General features: G+C 44.3%; 1 protein-coding gene across 4 annotated transcripts in view; it reads right to left on the bottom strand.

Annotated features, from left to right (window-relative positions):
• The window catches only part of AHI1 (Abelson helper integration site 1), an 862,008-nt gene that overhangs the window by 463,051 nt on the left and 380,749 nt on the right, over nt 1-18,208 (bottom strand). For all 4 annotated transcript variants that reach the window (XM_078649231.1, XM_078649230.1, XM_078649229.1 and 1 more), the window contains exon 15: nt 4,692-4,810. In XM_078649231.1, the coding sequence (XP_078505357.1) occupies nt 4,692-4,810 (119 nt within the window). The remainder of the gene's footprint in view (nt 1-4,691; nt 4,811-18,208) is intronic.

The raw sequence follows: 18,208 nt of genomic DNA, 5'->3' as shown, positions 1-18,208 counted from the left end.
GGTGGGATTGTTAATATGTTTTTTGCTTAGTATTTAGTAATGTCAAACATAATAAAGTGGAGTGGGTGTTGTATAGCATTTTAGGTTAACTTTCCCGATTCATGTAATTTTCCCCATTCATGCCCTTATATAGGTATTATTCACACTACCCTTATAGGCATTGAAATCATACCCATATTTAGACATAGCCCATGCAGTCCTAATACATGCATGGCTACTTCCATTAGTTTCAAAAAGCCACAACGATTTCTTGTAAAACTCAGCTGCAGCAGTCAGGGACATCGCCCTTTCTTGAATATTGATTTGTCCTAGAAATCATGGCGTTTTCAAAGAACTACCGTTCTTTGGGGACGTTATTATGTCCGACTTTACATCAATCCAGGCACCTTCAAGGTATAAATATGCCTACACTTGCTCGGGCAAACACACAGTGGTTTGGAGCAGTTCGACTATCTACTTGCCCGACGCAGCTCGCTACAGCAAGTGCCGAAGGAAGCCGACCCTCCAGCTGACGCACTGACAGAGAGGCTGCCTTTTTCTCGCTGAGAATCCAGCTACAGTGTTTCCAAGCTCCCCTTGCGGAGTGTTGGGAAATCGAGTCCGGAGGCAGAGATACCAGACCTCCTTCATTCCAAACCAAGGTACGGAGCTGATTAGACCCTAAGAAAAATCTTGGATAGATTATTCGCAAAGAAACTAAAACCTAGGCTATACCTCACTTACTTCTTCCCTCGTACTAGACTTAGGTTAGGTACATCGGGGTAGGAGTATTTTATAAGCACTAGTTGAGTACTTTTAGTCTTTGTTATTTATGTATGTATTTTATGGCTTAGAAACTATACCATGCGTTTACAGTATTATTTTATAATACTCTTCTTGCTGTACGCATTATACTTTACAGCCAGTTTTACGATTGTAGCAGTTCATTTCTTCTGCATGAGAAAGAAGACTGTTCAATAAATACATTGAAATAAATAAATAAATAAATTGAAAACGCCCATCTCTCTATTTCTCTGCACCGCTGATGAAACGAAGCATGCACGATTGACTGAGTGAAACATTTATCTATTGTTTCCACAACTCTGAAGATCAGTTTTATTCTTGGGAAACAAAGTTGTCATGTTTATGCGACTGTCACAAACTAATCCCTTCTTGTGAATTCGAGAAAGTTTCTAGTGACCTCTGAGCTAGCGGGCACTCACAATCAAATCTAATATATTCGATAGAGACCTAGTCAACCTAAGTCGTACTTCACATCTATAGGATATATTATTCCAATGCCCAGAGCCTATTGGGAATATAGGAACTACACTACAATGCAAGCTACTCGTCACGTACATAATTAATTCCTGTCTAAAGGATTTTTGCATTCTGGCCTTTGATGCTAGGGCGATACTTGACTAATTTCTATACACTTATTTCTGTAACCTTTATTTACCCTTGTCATATGGGGGTTTACGCTATATTGCTTTGTAGCCTCTTCCCTTTTTAGGTCTCACCTGAGCCAATGCGCTTGCGCATTGGTCCGGCGAGATTATAGTAAGCGGAAAAGAAAAGTCTACCAAAACGGCTGCGGATCGCATACAGTTCATGTGATCTATGCGCGTGCACAGAGCCAGCCACATAACACACCACCATTTGTCTGTGCCTCGGCATCAGACTTCAAAGGCTGCCACTCCCCCGCCCCCCGTGTGCACATCACGCACCACCATGTGTCTGTGCCTCGGCATCAGACTTCAAAGAAATGCGCTCCCGCTCCCCCGCCCCCTGCCACAGCAATGCCGGGAGCTTGATTCTGGACGAAAGTGAAAGGCTACCATGCTTGTTTACAGTAGCCTTGCTCCTCAAATACTGCTGCTGTGTTGCCATCTCTCTAGGGACACTCAGCTTGAAAACACTTGACTTGCTAGCTGCAATGCTACATCCGCTATGCTTTGCCTCTAGACACGTTGATCCCTCGCAGACTGTGCTGACTCTGCCCCTCCTGATTCTGAAACTGACCAACGCAGTCACCACGCAGTCTCTTATCTCTGTCTTATGATGTCTGCCCTGCCACCATTTACTATGGACCCTTACCCTCACACCTCCTCACCCTCACCCTCACACACCCTCACCCTCATACACCCTCACCCTCACACACTCTCACCCCCATACACCCTCACCCCATCACCCTCACCCCCGTCACCCTCACCCTCCCTCACCCTCACACACCCTCACTCACCCTCACACAGCCTCACTCACCCTCACAACCATCTCACCCTCACTCACCCTCACCCCCTCACACCCCCACACACCCTCACCCACCACATCACTCAGGAACACCACCACATCACTCAGGGACACCACCACATCACTCAGGGGCACCACTCAGGGGCACCACCACATCACTCAGGGACACCACCACATCACTCAGGGACACCACCACATCACTCAGGAACACCACCACATCACTCAGGGACACCACCACATCACTCAAGGACACCACCACATCACTCAGGGGCATCACCACATCACTCAGGGACACCAGCACATCACTCAGGAACACCACCATATCACTCGGGGACGCCACCACATCACTCGGGGACACAGCCACATCACTCGGGGACACCCCCACATCACTCTGGAACAACACCACATCACTCAGGGACACCACCACATCACTCAGGGACACCACCACATCACTCAGGGACACCTACACATCACTCGGGGACACCACCACATCACACGGGGACACCACCACATCACTCTGGGACACCACCACATCACTCTAATACACTACCACATCACTTTAATACACCACCACATCACTCAGCCCAACCACATCATCACTCAGCACCACAACAGCACTATCCTTGCTTGCTACCAACAAGTATTGCCATAGCCAATAGGACTCGCATTAGGAAAGTGTAATCTATTGGCTTTGTGAATAACATGCTATTAATTTATATATTTTCAAAGTCAACAAATATTAAAAAAAAATGTCATTTACAATACCAACAGCTCACGCTTTCCTAATGCGAGACCCATTGCATTGCAAATGCTTGTTTGAAATCTTGTTGTATATCAGACATACGCATGCCTTTGCATGCTCTGACTATACGACATGTAGACTTGATAGTTTGGTTTTTCAAGAATTAGTGAAATATTATTCTTCCTCACATAATAGATTGTGGTATTATGGATTATGTAATCGTGACTATGATAATGTTCTCTTTGAACTGATATTGTTTAATTGATGGTTTTAGTACTTGTCTTATTTCTTTAGGAATTTGTCTAGCTTGAACTTATGGTTCATGAAAAGATATTTTAATTGTCTTTTCTATTATTCCTTTTGGTAAGTGTACATGGTTATTTATTATTCACAATGTGGTGTGGTGAATAATGGGTTCCGCTCATATATATTTTTTTTTTGATTGCCTTGTTTTTTCCTCTTCACAATTTTTTCTTGTGCACCTTATCTTACTGAGAGCACGTAGATTCTCTCTAGAGCATGCTTTTTCCTGATTTTTTCTAAACTTATTTGTTGTTTTAGTGAACTAATTATTGTTCAATAAGTGAGTTCTTATTTCTCTTCAATTGGTGATTTGTAGATAGTATACTAATTGTAAACAAGGCTTTGTATATGTTATATGATAGTAGGGTGATTGATGTGACATTAAGACTATCTTATTTCTGTTTTAGCCCTGATGAAGTCGATTGGCGTATTTGCCTGACGAAACACGAGTTGGCAATCTTTTGGTTACCCTGTGGTTTGACGAGCATCCAATAAGAACTGTTATTAACGAAGATACTATGAAAATGGAAAAATAAAAGAGAAGAAAAAAATCTAACCTATTGGAGAGTTGTGAATTTATATGAACTCTTACACTTACAATTGCTGCTCGGGTTTTTAACTGTTACTTTACATTCCTAAATGGGAAGTCTTGTCCAATCTGTGAGCTCACGGATGATTGTGCTAGCAAGTAGGATCGAAAGGGCTGCCATATATCAAGAGGTCTAGAGGCTGGGTGTTGCAGCTGGGCATATATATCGCTATTAGTGTTGCAGTGTCTAATGTTGAACATCCAGCCTTTCAACGTCGTTGAGTGTTTACCCCCCCAGTGTAATGTGACCTCTCTCTGTGCTGACAATAACGCTAGCGCACAAAAGCGCCTAGAAGACTTTGGGAGGTCATGTACATGTCCCAGCAATGCTTGCCGGGCTGTGGGAGAAATGTTCAGGTCAATAATGCTGGATAAAAAACCCTGTCCAAAATTGAGCCACCCTGTCACACGTCCATGCCATATTTGCAAAGTCTGCCTTCGGGGAGCCGCACCGAGGAACTTTCCTTGTGTTCTTAACAGAAGAATAGTGACCCATTTTTATAAGTTTTTGATAGGCTAGTCTCTATTTTTGTCACCCACTCTAGGTTAAGATATCACCTCTAGTTATAGCATCTAGTTTGAGGCATGCACATTAATGGCTATGATTAAATTGTGTGTAACTTCAGAGTCTGGCAGACAGCCTATGGGTATGTCATAAAAAAGCAGATAATTCACAGCAGTGATATTAAATATTTTGCATTATTTTTGACTGAGCTGCAACCATCATTTAATTTTCACACCCATTACTTTCAAACTTTTAAAATTGTAGTTTGTTATTATACTTCTTTGATATGGAATGGCTCCTTTTTTTTTAACCAGGCAACTTACATTCGAAGGTCCATAACTCTCAAAGTACTGTCTTTTGCATGAATTAACAAACGTCTTCCATTCGGATGGACTTCCAAGTGATTCACTGAAATCCCCTTTAGGTCGTTTTCTCTTATTTCCTGCAATACAAAATTCAAAAAGATCTATAATGCAAAAACACCTTCATGTACGAAATTAGAAAATCAATTTACAGAACTACATTGTTTATCAAAAACACAGTTGCTAATGTAGGTCATTGCTGAAGTGTTCCTACAACATAAACAAAGACCTTGTTTAGCATCAAATACATATATATGAGATGTATATAAAGGAAATGAACACCACTAATTATAAGAGAAGATGCTGAACAGGGTTATACTCGCTATTCTAAGTTTAACCGTATCTTTCACCCAAAGCATCATACATTATTATTACATTAAATATTCTACTGTCGGCAATTTCTCTTACCTGTGGTAGCTTTGACGCAGAGAAAACGCAAAGCGGACTCCTAAACATGGATATTTGCTGAATTTAATTCGAAGCAGCAGCAATATTATCAGGCACAACTGGTGCATGTCAGATACCTTATCCTCTGCTATTCCAAAACAGTTATGACACAGAAATGAAGGGGCACATTGCGCTATTGGATTCCCCAGAAGCAGAGCAGAGGCTGAAGTGTGAAAAATAAGTCATCTATGTCGCTCCAAGCATCCAGGGACAGGATGCTGCTTCTACAGTTTATTAATTTATTTAAGGTTGGCATGAGAACAAGTCTTTTATTCCTGGCTTTGGGGACTTTGCCTAAGGGCTGGGTGAAATTGTAAGTGTACTGGCTGGCTGCCAAGGCTGATGGAGTATCTCTGAATGGTGAGATTCCAGTACTTGCAAAGAACCTGTTAGCCAAGTTGGTTCTGAAAAAAACTAAAGAGCAAGATCTCATCAAGCTCTGGCAACCTGATACACTAAGTGTGCTTGTCTAAGGTGTGCACATTATGATGTTGTGGGCCTATAAATCAACTATTTAGCTGGGACAAGCATACGGACAACGGAGGGTCACCAAGCAAGAGGGACTGGGAGAAGAACACGGGATAGAAGTGCACGAGGTAGGGATCTGAAGAAAAAGCCTCCTGTCCAGTGCTTGAACAAAAAAAAAAACATTGCACTTGTGCAATGAAAGGACAAAAGTAATGCGTCCATGCTCCAGGGGAGGGACAAGCACACAAAGAGGAAGGAAGCCTACACAAGCTGACCAATAGGAAGTAAGCAAATGAGAGTGATAATGAATTCACCAATGGTAAGCCAAGGGCGGCCTTAAAGCCCCCGTTCAAATAACAAAAGGTTTCCCAAGAAACAGCACATGCTCTATCTTAAGCAATACTTAAAAACTGTTCAACCTTCAATTCCAGCATTTGCTGGGTCCAACCCTCACTTTGCTGTGGGGAAAAACTGCAGAGCAATAGGAAAAAAATAAACTTAGAACTGTTTATTTATGTTTCCAGAATTGTCGGTGTACATTAGACTTACTAACCCACACATTAATGTGAAGGCTGGACATATTGGCAGAAAGAAAATAGCTCTCACATGCGTTCTGAGGTTTATAGACTTGGCACCCATGTTGGGGCAGGAAGACTGAGGAGTGTGTCATGGACCACTTCTGCTGAAAGATACAGCTTCTTACCAAAATCGCTGTTCTTCTTGAGGACTTAAGATAGTTGCAAAATGCTTTTCTTTATTTTTTAAACCACTACCTGAGCGGGACCTTGCTCAATGTCTATTCAAGTTTGAAGAGACTTCGCCAGATGCAGCCTGCTGCCTTGCCCAGGTGGAGGATTTTGACTTCTATTTCAGAGACTGAGATGGTAAACCTTTGATCAAGATGAACCTGTTTGATGCATCTGCCTCGCGCTCCATTATGAACGGCCTGAAAATGCACCTAGGTCAAGGTCAATCGCGAACAAAGAATGCAGATTAGCACTTTACTTGACAATGGCGCTTTTTACCTTAAATCTTAAAAAAACAAAAATCTCTGCTCCGGTCCCCTTTGTTGGATTTTTGTCATTTTATTAAATTTGTCTTTATTTTTAAAAATTGGAAGTGAGATTTACATTTTTGACTCTAACTGTCTTGATACTTCTAATTGCTTTACACATTTTCTCCAAGTCAAGCCTGCCTGCTCTGTGCTATACTTTCCTTTAGAGCTTAGGTTCTAATGATGAAAACCTTATTTTAGAACCAAAACATTGGTTGCTATTACTTGTGGAAGACGACCATACACTTCAATTGATAACCCCCTTTCTTAGAATAGTCTCTAACTCCACTTACATGCTCTCCTTCCAAAATGCCCCCTCAATAAATTACATTGCAGCCATGCTACACAAAGATAATGCTTTTAATCCCCACTCCACCGTAGCCACCCCTCCATTTGCTTACTAACTGTCAATAAGGCTGGGTGTGTGTGTCACAACAGAAAAACAGGTAAAATCACCATCGGTACGGCAAAACTATCAACATTAATTAATGAGTCCTATCTCAGCAAGTAGCAGCTTCAAATGCTTACTTGCAGCCCTTGTAGCAAGATTGTAGAGTTCTGATCTGTCGCAGTCAGTATTCCATACTAAATTAAGGTGATTCTCCACATACCTTTGCCCCTAAGCGGTGAGCAAGAGAGTGCTGTGTCAACAAGGAACCTGTCCCATGTTACATTGGAGGAAAACAGGTAAATGTAGGTGACCCTAGGGGACATGGCCAAGCAGGCAGCCAAGTAAGATTCACCCCAAATGAGTTCCATGACTATCGTCATTATTAATTATCCTGGCCTGCAGTATTGCTCCAAGATTTTGGGAACAGGAGTCCTCCATACTGCCTGAGCTACAAGTAGAACCTGGGGCTAAATCGGGTCCCAATTGTCACCAGAACCAACCTTGGCCAGGAGACGTGACTGAGGGCCGCCTGGGTGAGGAACAACTGCCGCTGCTATGGGCGGGCCATAGTCTGGAGCAGCAGCAGGTGTGCTGCGGAAATAGTTGCCAGCGGGTGACCCCCCTCCATCCCCCCAAGGATGAGTTCCCCTTTTGTTGCCAGCCCACTCCTATGAGTGTTTGCGGGCATGCATGGAGCCAGAGGAGCGCACAGGGGGACTGTCTATACCAAGATCTTTTCCAAAAAATTGTGCCTCTGACAGTGTGTTTTGGGAACCTACAATGAGAGAGGCACTGCCATGGTGTCCAGTTAGGAAGGCAATGCCTCCTTCAGGGATGAACCCCGCTCCCGCCCGCAGTAACTAACATACTATAGGTGCTGCACTAATCCTGCACAGGGCCAGCAACTCGCATCAGGTGCCACAAGGAGGCCAAAATATCATTACCATGTGCTGAGTTCACATTTGGTGGTGTGCTCTCACAGTTCGAGTGGGACACAGTGAGCCACAGCTCTGCAGCTTCGACTTGCAGTTCTGAGATAAGGAAGCTCTGGGGCTCGAGGTCAACTGATCAGGAAGATTAGACCTGGGTCTGCTTTGAACGGACCACAGGAATCTGATGGACAGGGTTGAAACAACTAAATCAGCGCTTGGTTTGATATACCCATCCATGAAAGAGATGCAACCCAAGGTACAAGATTTGCAAAAATGACGTTGACTAGCTGAAATTAAAGGTAAGTGATGCTGAAGGTAGTTCATGGAGGAACAATATTTGCATTAATAGCTTGACGGAAGGTGTAGAGGGTCACACATGGAATTGCACCTTGAAAAATGGCTTGTGAACAATGTATCGACTGGCAAGCTGTCAACATTTTTCTCAGTGAAACGGGCGCACAGAGACCGGGGTCATGCCCCCCACATGCCAGTGGTAGCACACCAGTTTTATTACAGCAACATGAAACCTATCTTGCAGATCTTCAGAAGCAAAGGCCCATGGACGGTGGAAAACCGCCCTGTGAATATATTCCCAAACTACATATCAGAGGTGCAGCAGCAGAGAGCCTTGTTCCTCTCAGTCGAGCACAAATTGCGACAGCTGAAAGTTCGTTAGAATACATGCATACCTCAAATGTCAGAATGCTCAAAGTGCCCGTTTACAGGAAACGCACGTCAGTCACAGATTTTGGCAAAATATTCAAGAAATGGTGAGGTATCATAGTGGGGACTACTTAAGCCAGAGATGTCCTCATCTGGGTTATACCAGGATTTACCTTCACACCTACACAAACTGTGATACATTGAAAGCAGGTAAGTGATCCAGGAGGACCTTTGCGATAGAGAAATGCTCTATGCGAGTGCAGTATAAGCCCCAAATACTAACTTAGTGGGATTTTTAACTGCAACTCAAAAAAGAGGGGGGAATGGGAGCTATTTGGAAAGAAGAGGTCCAGTACCTATGCTCCCAAAGAATCATGTGGTAATCACTAGGGGGTAACTGTTCCTAATGGAGAAGATTTTTAACTGCTCTTACTCCCGCCGGCTTTCCAGCCCTCAATCACCATGTCTGTGTGTAGGGGGAGCTTCAATAGTGTCCCTGAAGTGAATGTAGGTATGTCAATCCCACCGCTGCCTTTAGCACAGTACTTACTAGCAATGCAACATCTAGTACAGTAGGTGAAAGATTCACTGGTAACTGATGCGTGGCGTACTTTGTATCCAGCTGATAGTGAATATTCATTGTACTCAGGGGTACACCACTTACATACATGCATAGATTTGTTCTACTGTAACACGGAGGCAGCGATGCGTGTTATGGATTTGGAATATTTGGGGAGCATCGTTTCAGATCATAAACCCTTTAAACTGACACTGCTCTGGGGCCATGCCTGCCCCTGCATACCCAAATGGAGACTCCCACTAGAGCTTCTACATGATCCAGTGCTAAGGGATGAGATGGCAGAACACATTGGTTACTACTTCACAGACAATATCAGAAAACCTCCAGTGGGCAAGTTGTAAGGGGCGTTTTTTAAATGGCTCATAAGGAGGCACAACATTCACACCAGTCGCAAGGTGAAAAGGACACTATGACGGGAGATGGGTCAGCTGGATCACATTCACAACAGTTTTACAGGAGCAGGCTCGCAATTGGCTGGTGCAAGCAAAAATGTTACTCCTGGCATTATTGATGCTTGGGTACTCTAAAATGCAAAGAACATGCTGTTAAACAACATGCTGAAGAAGATAAGGCAGGCCATATGCTCGCTCAGCTACGCAAATCTGAGAGCCCTAAAACCTTGATAGGAGTCATGCAGGATGCCCAGGGACAGAACGCGCAAAGTGGGGATAAATATTGTTTTTATAAAATTAAAGCTGGATGCTATGCCATGGGAAACGATGACGGAAGATACAGTGCTACCTAGATCAGATCCCATTACCAGTAGTGGACATTACACAACACTGTTAGTTGGATGAACCACTATAACTGCAGGAAAAATGATTAGCTATCTCTCAAATAGCAAAGGCAAAAACACTGGTGCCAGATGGCTTCCCGGTAGAATTTTATGATTCGTGTAGCATCAGGCTGGCACCCTGCCTGCTGCAGTTATAAGAGGAATTACACCTCTTGGGCCATATGCTTACCAGTGAGGACATTGTCCTCACTGTACTTCCACACCTGGGAGAGATCCTCTCCAGGTGGGCTCATACTGACCTTCGTAACTACTAAATCTGGATTACAAAATACTGGGCTAATAACCATGGTGCAAAGCTTAATACACAGTGACCAGAATAGATTCATCCTGGCCAGAAACACATTGATAAAGCCCCGAGACCCCGGCAGAGCGGGGGAACACACTTACCTACTGCCGCCACCGCCGAGAGTCTTGCAAAACCGGAACCAGGGTCTTGCCGCCACCGCCAAGAGTCACGAAGGCTCCATCTACCGCGCCGCCGCTCCGGGGACTACTAATCCCGGCAGGCCACGCGGCGGCGCACAGGAACAGACAGGAGAGGCGGGGAGAACGCGCCAGGAGGCGCTGATAAAGCCCCGAGACCCCGGCAGAGCGGGTGAAACACACTTACCTACTGCCGCCACCGCCGAGAGTCTTGCAAAACCGGAACCAGGGTCTTGCCGCCACCGCCAAGAGTCACGAAGGCTCCATCTACCGCGCCGCCGCTCCGGGGACTACTAATCCCGGCAGGCCACGCGGCGGCGCACAGGAACAGACAGGAGAGGCGGGGAGAACGCGCCAGGAGGCGCTGATAAAGCCCCGAGACCCCGGCAGAGCGGGGGAACACACTTACCTACTGCCGCCACCGCCGAGAGTCTTGCAAAACCGGAACCAGGGTCTTGCCGCCACCGCCAAGAGTCACGAAGGCTCCATCTACCGCGCCGCCGCTCCGGGGACTACTAATCCCGGCAGGCCACGCGGCGGCGCACAGGAACAGACAGGAGAGGCGGGGAGAACGCGCCAGGAGGCGCTGATAAAGCCCCGAGACCCCGGCAGAGCGGGGGAACACACTTACCTACTGCCGCCACCGCCGAGAGTCTTGCAAAACCGGAACCAGGGTCTTGCCGCCACCGCCAAGAGTCACGAAGGCTCCATCTACCGCGCCGCCGCTCCGGGGACTACTAATCCCGGCAGGCCACGCGGCGGCGCACAGGAACAGACAGGAGAGGCGGGGAGAACGCGCCAGGAGGCGCTGATAAAGCCCCGAGACCCCCGCGTCGCGGGACGCGAGCGGGACGCCCGGGGCTAAGCCCGGGCAAAGGGCGGGCCCTCTACGGCCCTCGTCGGCATGAGGAGGCAGAGGCAGGGCCAGAAATGCTGCCAAACAGTATCCAAGTAAGTGAAACATTCCCTCCAAACCCTGAAAAAGCCTGGGATACTACACTGACTACAACCCCTTGATTTTGCCTTGTTGCCACCTTGTAAAATGTCTAAAGCAAAAGCATCTTCTGCTCCACTGAATACAATTGACAATTACATGGTACAGAAAGTTGCCAAAATTAATCAGCATAGAAGATCATCTTTGGGTCTTAGCTACTCGCCAGACATGCTTATTGACAACACGCCACTATCTACCTCAGCTCTTGATATTAGTAATGAGGTCTTCCAGGCTCCAGATACTAACCCATTAACGCAACTATTAGTCGCAATCAACGAACCCGTACCTGAATGTTCAAATGATACTGACATTATTACGGTAGAAGAGGAAACCCCTATACCGGTCCCAGCTCCTAGAGTAACAAAGGGAGGGGGAAAGAATGTACCAAAAAGGGGTGGTCTTCGATCAGGCAAGAAGTGCCCTGACCCTTTACCCCAGAGGAACATTGAAGATAAAACTGGGAATAAGGGGGAAGTAAAGGCCTATCTGGACGAAGACCAATTCAAGAAGCTACTGAATGCCATAGATAATAAAATAAAATCTATTACGAAACCACTACTAAGTAAAATTGATCAGCTCACAGAGGAGGTTACTAGATTGGGGGTACTTTTGCAAGAAATAACAGAGGAAAGCCCAAATACCGCTTTATTAAATCCGGTTATAGCTGACCCGAAAACAACCAACATCGTATCTGGGTCAGATTTTCAACCAAGTACTTCTCAGAATACTATGTGGAGGCCTGCCCAAGGAGGAGTGGGGCTAGGACCCACAAACCCAGATATTATTGTTAAGGACCTTGCAGGGCCCACTTCCAGAAGCGTAAAAGATCTAGATAACGTAGAGAAAGGCCCTGTTGAACTAGTAGTGGAAGCTTCCCCACTAATTTTGGTTCTAGCAAATGTTCCTCAACTTGAATCAGGGCATGCAGAGAACACTTCCTCTTTGATAAATAAATCACTACACTGGTTATCAAAGAACATGGCATTTAAACCAGGAGGCAGGGATCAGTTGGCACAGGAAGTAGTAAAAGCTAGAAGGGTTGCATGGATCGGGGGTGGCATTAAAAAGTTTAAGGGGGACTGCGTGGTGCTGCACTTCTCAGATCCTGAGGTTTTACCAAACATCCTAGCTAATATATATCCCCCCCAGCTTAGATCTACCGAAATAGTGCCACTAACGTTGGATTTCTTTTATATAAAAAAGGGAATTATTCTAAATCCAACGTTATTAAAAACAAAATGGAACCCTGTAATAAGAAAAGCCAAAATCCCTGAAAACGCAAATAATTGGGGAATCTCGATAGAAAATAGGTTCTCTGCCCTTTCAGGTCTAAGTCAATGTGATTGACTGGAAAAAACAATGACCATAGGGAATCCAAAGATTGTAAAGGCTAAGCATGGAAATATTAGTACCCCCACGACATTAGGATCACACTGTTGTGAGGGAAAGACTTCTGACCCTAGGGATCATGCCTCTAATGTAGTAAATAATAACTCATTAGTTGATTACAGTAGTACTAATGTTGTTGTAGCTAGTCCTCCACCCCCTCCGCTCTCCCATAATCTGACTATTCCCCTAAAAAAGAGGAGTGTGGAAAGCAAAGGTAGCATTAAGTTTTTATCATGGAATATTGCGGGTATCCTACATAAAATAGAGACCCCAGACTGGTGTGAGTTCATTGACAGTTACGATATTGTGTTGCTACAGGAAACATGGTCAGTGTCACCAGTCTTTCGACAGGGCTTTTTAAACTTTTATGTGCCCGCGAAAAAGAATACTAAGGGACGCCCTTCAGGGGGTCTACTCATATGGATACGCCAATCCCTGCAATGTACAATCAAGCAGACCCATATTATCAATAGCGACCTACTTTCCATTGTGCTCAATTGGGGCGATGGCCACAAGATGGCAATATATAATATTTATGCAAGGGGAACCCAAGGGGGCACATCTTCTGATATAATAGGTGCCTTAGATAATGATTTAGAGATGTTAGATACGCAGTATATCATCTTGGTGGGAGGAGACCTAAATACAACATTTGAACCTTTAGGCTGTGAGGACAGTGATCTGACTCAAGAGGAAGATACTAAGTGGGGAATTCCCCAGTTAGATCTTCCGATGGTAATAAAGTGGACGGAAGTAGCTATCCAGACTAAAAGTTTATGCCTATCCAGAGGACTGAGGGCAGCCAATGGCCGCACTCTTTCTGACCTACAGGGCAGTCATACCTTTGATAACCTAAGATCGAGTAGTAGAATAGACTATATCTTGGTAGATGTTAGAGGTTGGAATAAAGTTGTCGATATGCAGGTCATCCCCAGGTTGGAGAGCGATCATAACCCCTTGTCATTGCTATTCAACATAGAACAAAAAGTAACTTTAGAAAATTCAGCTAGGAACCTGACGACCCTAGATGTTGTTCCAACTAACAATCTCCGTCATATTAGATGGATAACTCTAGTAGATAATTTAGAGGCTAGGCAGGCGCTTGAGGGGCTAGTCATTGATGAAGTAACCAGACTACAGGTTTTAACGAATGATATAAATTTTAAATCATGGATCGAAGAGTCACAGCCAAAGTTTTTTGCTAATATACAGAAGCTATTCTTCAAAACGACCAAGAAGAGGAAGGGTATTGGACCACCCATAAAAAGGGGTTGGTACGATCAATCTTGCAGAATTGCAAGACAAAATCTTAGTATAGCACTAAGATCTAAAATAGGAGTTTTAAATGCTAGGGACAAATATAGGAAAAGTCAGATTCAGGCAAAAAAGCGGTGGGATGAGAACCTTTGGCTGGATTTGAAGAAAGCATGTGCTGATAAACACCAGAAAGAGTTCTGGGCCATATTAAAGTGGGGATCAGGGGGCATAGCAGATTGTCCAAAAAATCATGTAGCAAAGGAGTCCTGGGTGGACTTTTTCAAACCCCAATATGCAGACAACTCAGGGTCGCATACTGATTTCCCCATAGAAAGGGTATTTTTTACTAATGAATTATTCTCAATGAAAGATGTACATGAGGCAATGGATGGAGTGACCAGAGGTAGGGCGCCAGGTATTGATGGAATACCGGCAGATGTTTTTTTAGCGGACAGAGAAAGCTGGTGTAAATACTTTGTGTGGCTTGGAAATGCCATAGCACAAGGGGCAAAGATACCAGCAACATGGAAAGGCGCGGAAATAATACCAGTCTACAAAAAAGGGGATAAGGCTTCACCAAGTAACTATAGGCCCATCAGTCTCATTGATTGCGCCCAAAAACTGATGGGCAGGATGGTACAAAACAAGATTCAAGCCTGGATAGTTGACAAGGACATCCTTTCCCCATATCAAGCTGGTTTTCGCCCCCTAACTTCCTCTGTCGACCAGGTATTCCACTTCTTAACCATATATTGGAAAAATGTAACCCTGCTAAAAGGTCCCCTTTTTGCTGTTTTCATTGACTTAAAGTCAGCTTTTGACCTAGTCCCCCGGCAAAAACTTTGGACTGTCTTAAGGGATCTAGGAATAAGTCCCGAACTATTGACTTTGCTTGTAAGGCTGCATGAGAACAACTATGCCCGGATTAGGTGGGGTGCCCAGGGCGATGTCACGGAATCCTTCCCTGTGGAGAGAGGCGTGAGACAGGGCTGCGTCCTGGCCCCCACCTTATTCTCTCTCTACATCAATGGCATAGTTGATTTCCTGAAGCAATCTCCGACGGATGCTCCACTATTAGACGGGAAACGAGTCCCAGTACTAATGTTTGCAGACGACACCTTGCTGGTCTCGCGGACGCCTAGTGGTCTACAAAAGACATTAAACGCCTTTGGTGAGTTCTGTCGGATTCGGGGCTTGGAAATAAATACATCTAAGACTAAATTTATGAATTTGAATCCCTCCATGAAATTCAAGGGGAAAATGGTCTACAATGGGGCTTATTTGGAAGAAGTGGATGCTTTTATCTATCTAGGCATCTCTTTAAATGCTAATATGAACTGGAGATCACATATGGACTCTGTAGTGCTAAAATTTAACCAGCTGGCAGGGGCAATTGCCCAAAAACATAAATCTTCATTCACTAAACCAATCCAGCCCATAATGGAGATTTATGGTATGAAAGTTCTGGGTGCATGCCTCTATGGTTCAGAATTATGGGGTTTTTCCAACTTGAACACCTTAGCAGTTGCAGAGAATAAATTTTTACGGCGCATAATTGGTGCTCCTCAGAGTACTCCCTCGACCCCACTCCACTAAGATCTTGGGAGGAAAAGGATCGAGGATATGGTCAGACTGCGCCCCCTCCTGTATTGGAGGCGCATAAAAACTACTCCTGAGTTGAGCCATTACGCAGCTGCCCTCTCGGATGTTGATAACTCTGATACCTTCCATAAAGTACTTTGGCTTAAAGAAGTGAGGACATTACTCCAAAAGCTGCACCTTGAACACTTATAGTCTGCAGTAGACCCAGATGATTTTCCATCTAAGATTACAATGAAAAAATTGTACTGGGACATGATAAACAATGCTGCATTGACTTCTGATCAACCATCTGCCCTGACATCCCAGTTCCTGGAAGTTAAAACAATCCCAAAATTTGAACAGTTTTGGGATTTGATCTCCAAGCCCCTAGATAGGAAACTGTATTTTCAGCTTAGAATTGGCTCTTTACCCTTAAATGCTTTCACGGCCAAATGGTGTCCTGATAACGCAAATACTTGTTTTTATTGTAAAATTCATGTAGAAGATATCCCACATTTTCTATTTGTATGCCCCTTATATGCTGCCCCAAGGAATAGATGGTTGAAACCTGCTTGCAGAAATTTGGGCACAAGGAAATGCTTGGATGCCTTAAGGATTTTAAGATCGAATTGTGCCCCTAATCTTGCAATTGCAGTGGCTAAATACATGGGGTGGGCATGGATAATACGCACGCGCACTTTAAAACTCCTATGAATTAATGAACTACCAGACCCTGTGCTTTAAACTTTGTGTTGTGTCTCTATTTTAAAAATGATTCTTTTTTGTCTTATTCGCCAACAAAGTATAAACTGCTTAGAATTTAATACCTTTTTATTTTTAGATTAGTATTTATATTTGTATAGTTTAGGGATATGCTTTTATGACAATGTTGTCGAATAAAGTATTTAAACTTGAAGCTGAAGCTGAAGCTGACATTCCTAAATTTATGGAGACTCTTCCGAGTTATGGACCAGGATAAGATACAGAGACGGAGTACTGGGCTGTAGCACGAAACATTGGCAATGCATTTGATACCCTCAGCTGACCTTTTTTAATCTCTGTGCTCTGACATATGGGGTTAGGCAACAAATTCTTCAGTTGGGTCCAACTCCTGTATAGGGTACCAGTACCTAGAGCGCACACAGGGAAAGAGATCTCTGAAAGGGTCAGGATAAGGAACAACACCAGAAAGGGCTGCCCTCTTTTGTCAACAATATTTGCACTGGCTATACAACCACAGGCGTGTTCACTACGCCTGCAAAGTCCAAATTGGGGAGTGCCATATAATATCATAGTACGCGGATGATGCACTGATTTACCTGAGACGCACTCATACTGCCTCAAGACCCTTGATGGCACTCCTGAATATGTTTAGCAGCATATCAGGACTGCATGTTAACTGTGACAGGTATTGCCTGTTTCACACTGATCAGGCAGGTGGATGAGACCTACCTTCCTCTGCCTAATATGGATCAGCGAAAAACACCAACCTTGATAAAATTCTTAGGGGGGAATTTGTACCATGACGAGCTCAATGTAATCGATGGCAACATTGGCAGGGTGATTACTAAAATTAGAGCCTCATTGCCTTTTGGGAATGCACTCCTCTGCTTTCCACAAGGGGCAGAGCAACGATTACCAAAATGTTGATCTTGTCAAGGTTGCTTTACTTTTTCTCCGCTCTGCCTGTGATACTTAAGATGTAATTTGCAAGCGGCACTGGTACGGGGCAATGGTAGGGGAGAGTAGCAATCCAGAAGTTATAAGCACTGTAAGGGGCATTAAAATCCATTTGACAAAAGAATTATTCAAGATTGCTCATCCTCATTACTAGATGTTCGTGATCATGCAGCAAGAACAAGAATGCATTCTTGTGTCGAATGGATTTTAATGTGGAGCATTGATTTTTGGAGCAGTCTTTCAGGCATCTTGCATTGTAATGCTAGTAAACCTGAATGTTATTGTTGTTTCTCGGGTGGTACCCTACAGTTGGTGTTTCTATAAACCACGTGATTAAGTATATGCTGCTCAATAGGATTAACAAATAATTTTTATTTGATATGCGCTAAAGAAAAAATGCTTTCTTTAAAAGCCTGAAATGTTCATTTAGCCCTGAAGAAGCGGTGCTCTTACTGTGGAACATGGGAAACAGCTTTTACAACATGGCTTTTACCACGTTGTTTGAACACAAATGGGGCAGCTCCTAGTCGAGTAATCTACAGGTGCCTAGAGATGCGTGATTGGTGGGGGCATCGTACAAAAAGTGAAGGACTGGCCTCACACACCACCTGGCGTCATACTTCATCATAGGCCGTCCTCGCCCTCTAAAAACTCAGTTTGATAGAGGGCGCGCATACACCTGACGACAGGGATGCACTTCTAAACTAAGTGGGGCCCGTGGGTAGTGAAGGTGATCTAAAAACCATTACAGTTGTCAAAGATTAGTTTTAATTAATTGGGCAACTGTATTGTATTAAAAGAAGTGAGCAGTGACTAGGGAAAT

This window comes from Lissotriton helveticus, chromosome 6 (assembly GCF_964261635.1).
Source record: "Lissotriton helveticus chromosome 6, aLisHel1.1, whole genome shotgun sequence".
NCBI classification, from domain to species: Eukaryota; Metazoa; Chordata; class Amphibia; order Caudata; family Salamandridae; genus Lissotriton; species Lissotriton helveticus.
This window is presented reverse-complemented; position numbering and strand designations above follow the sequence as displayed.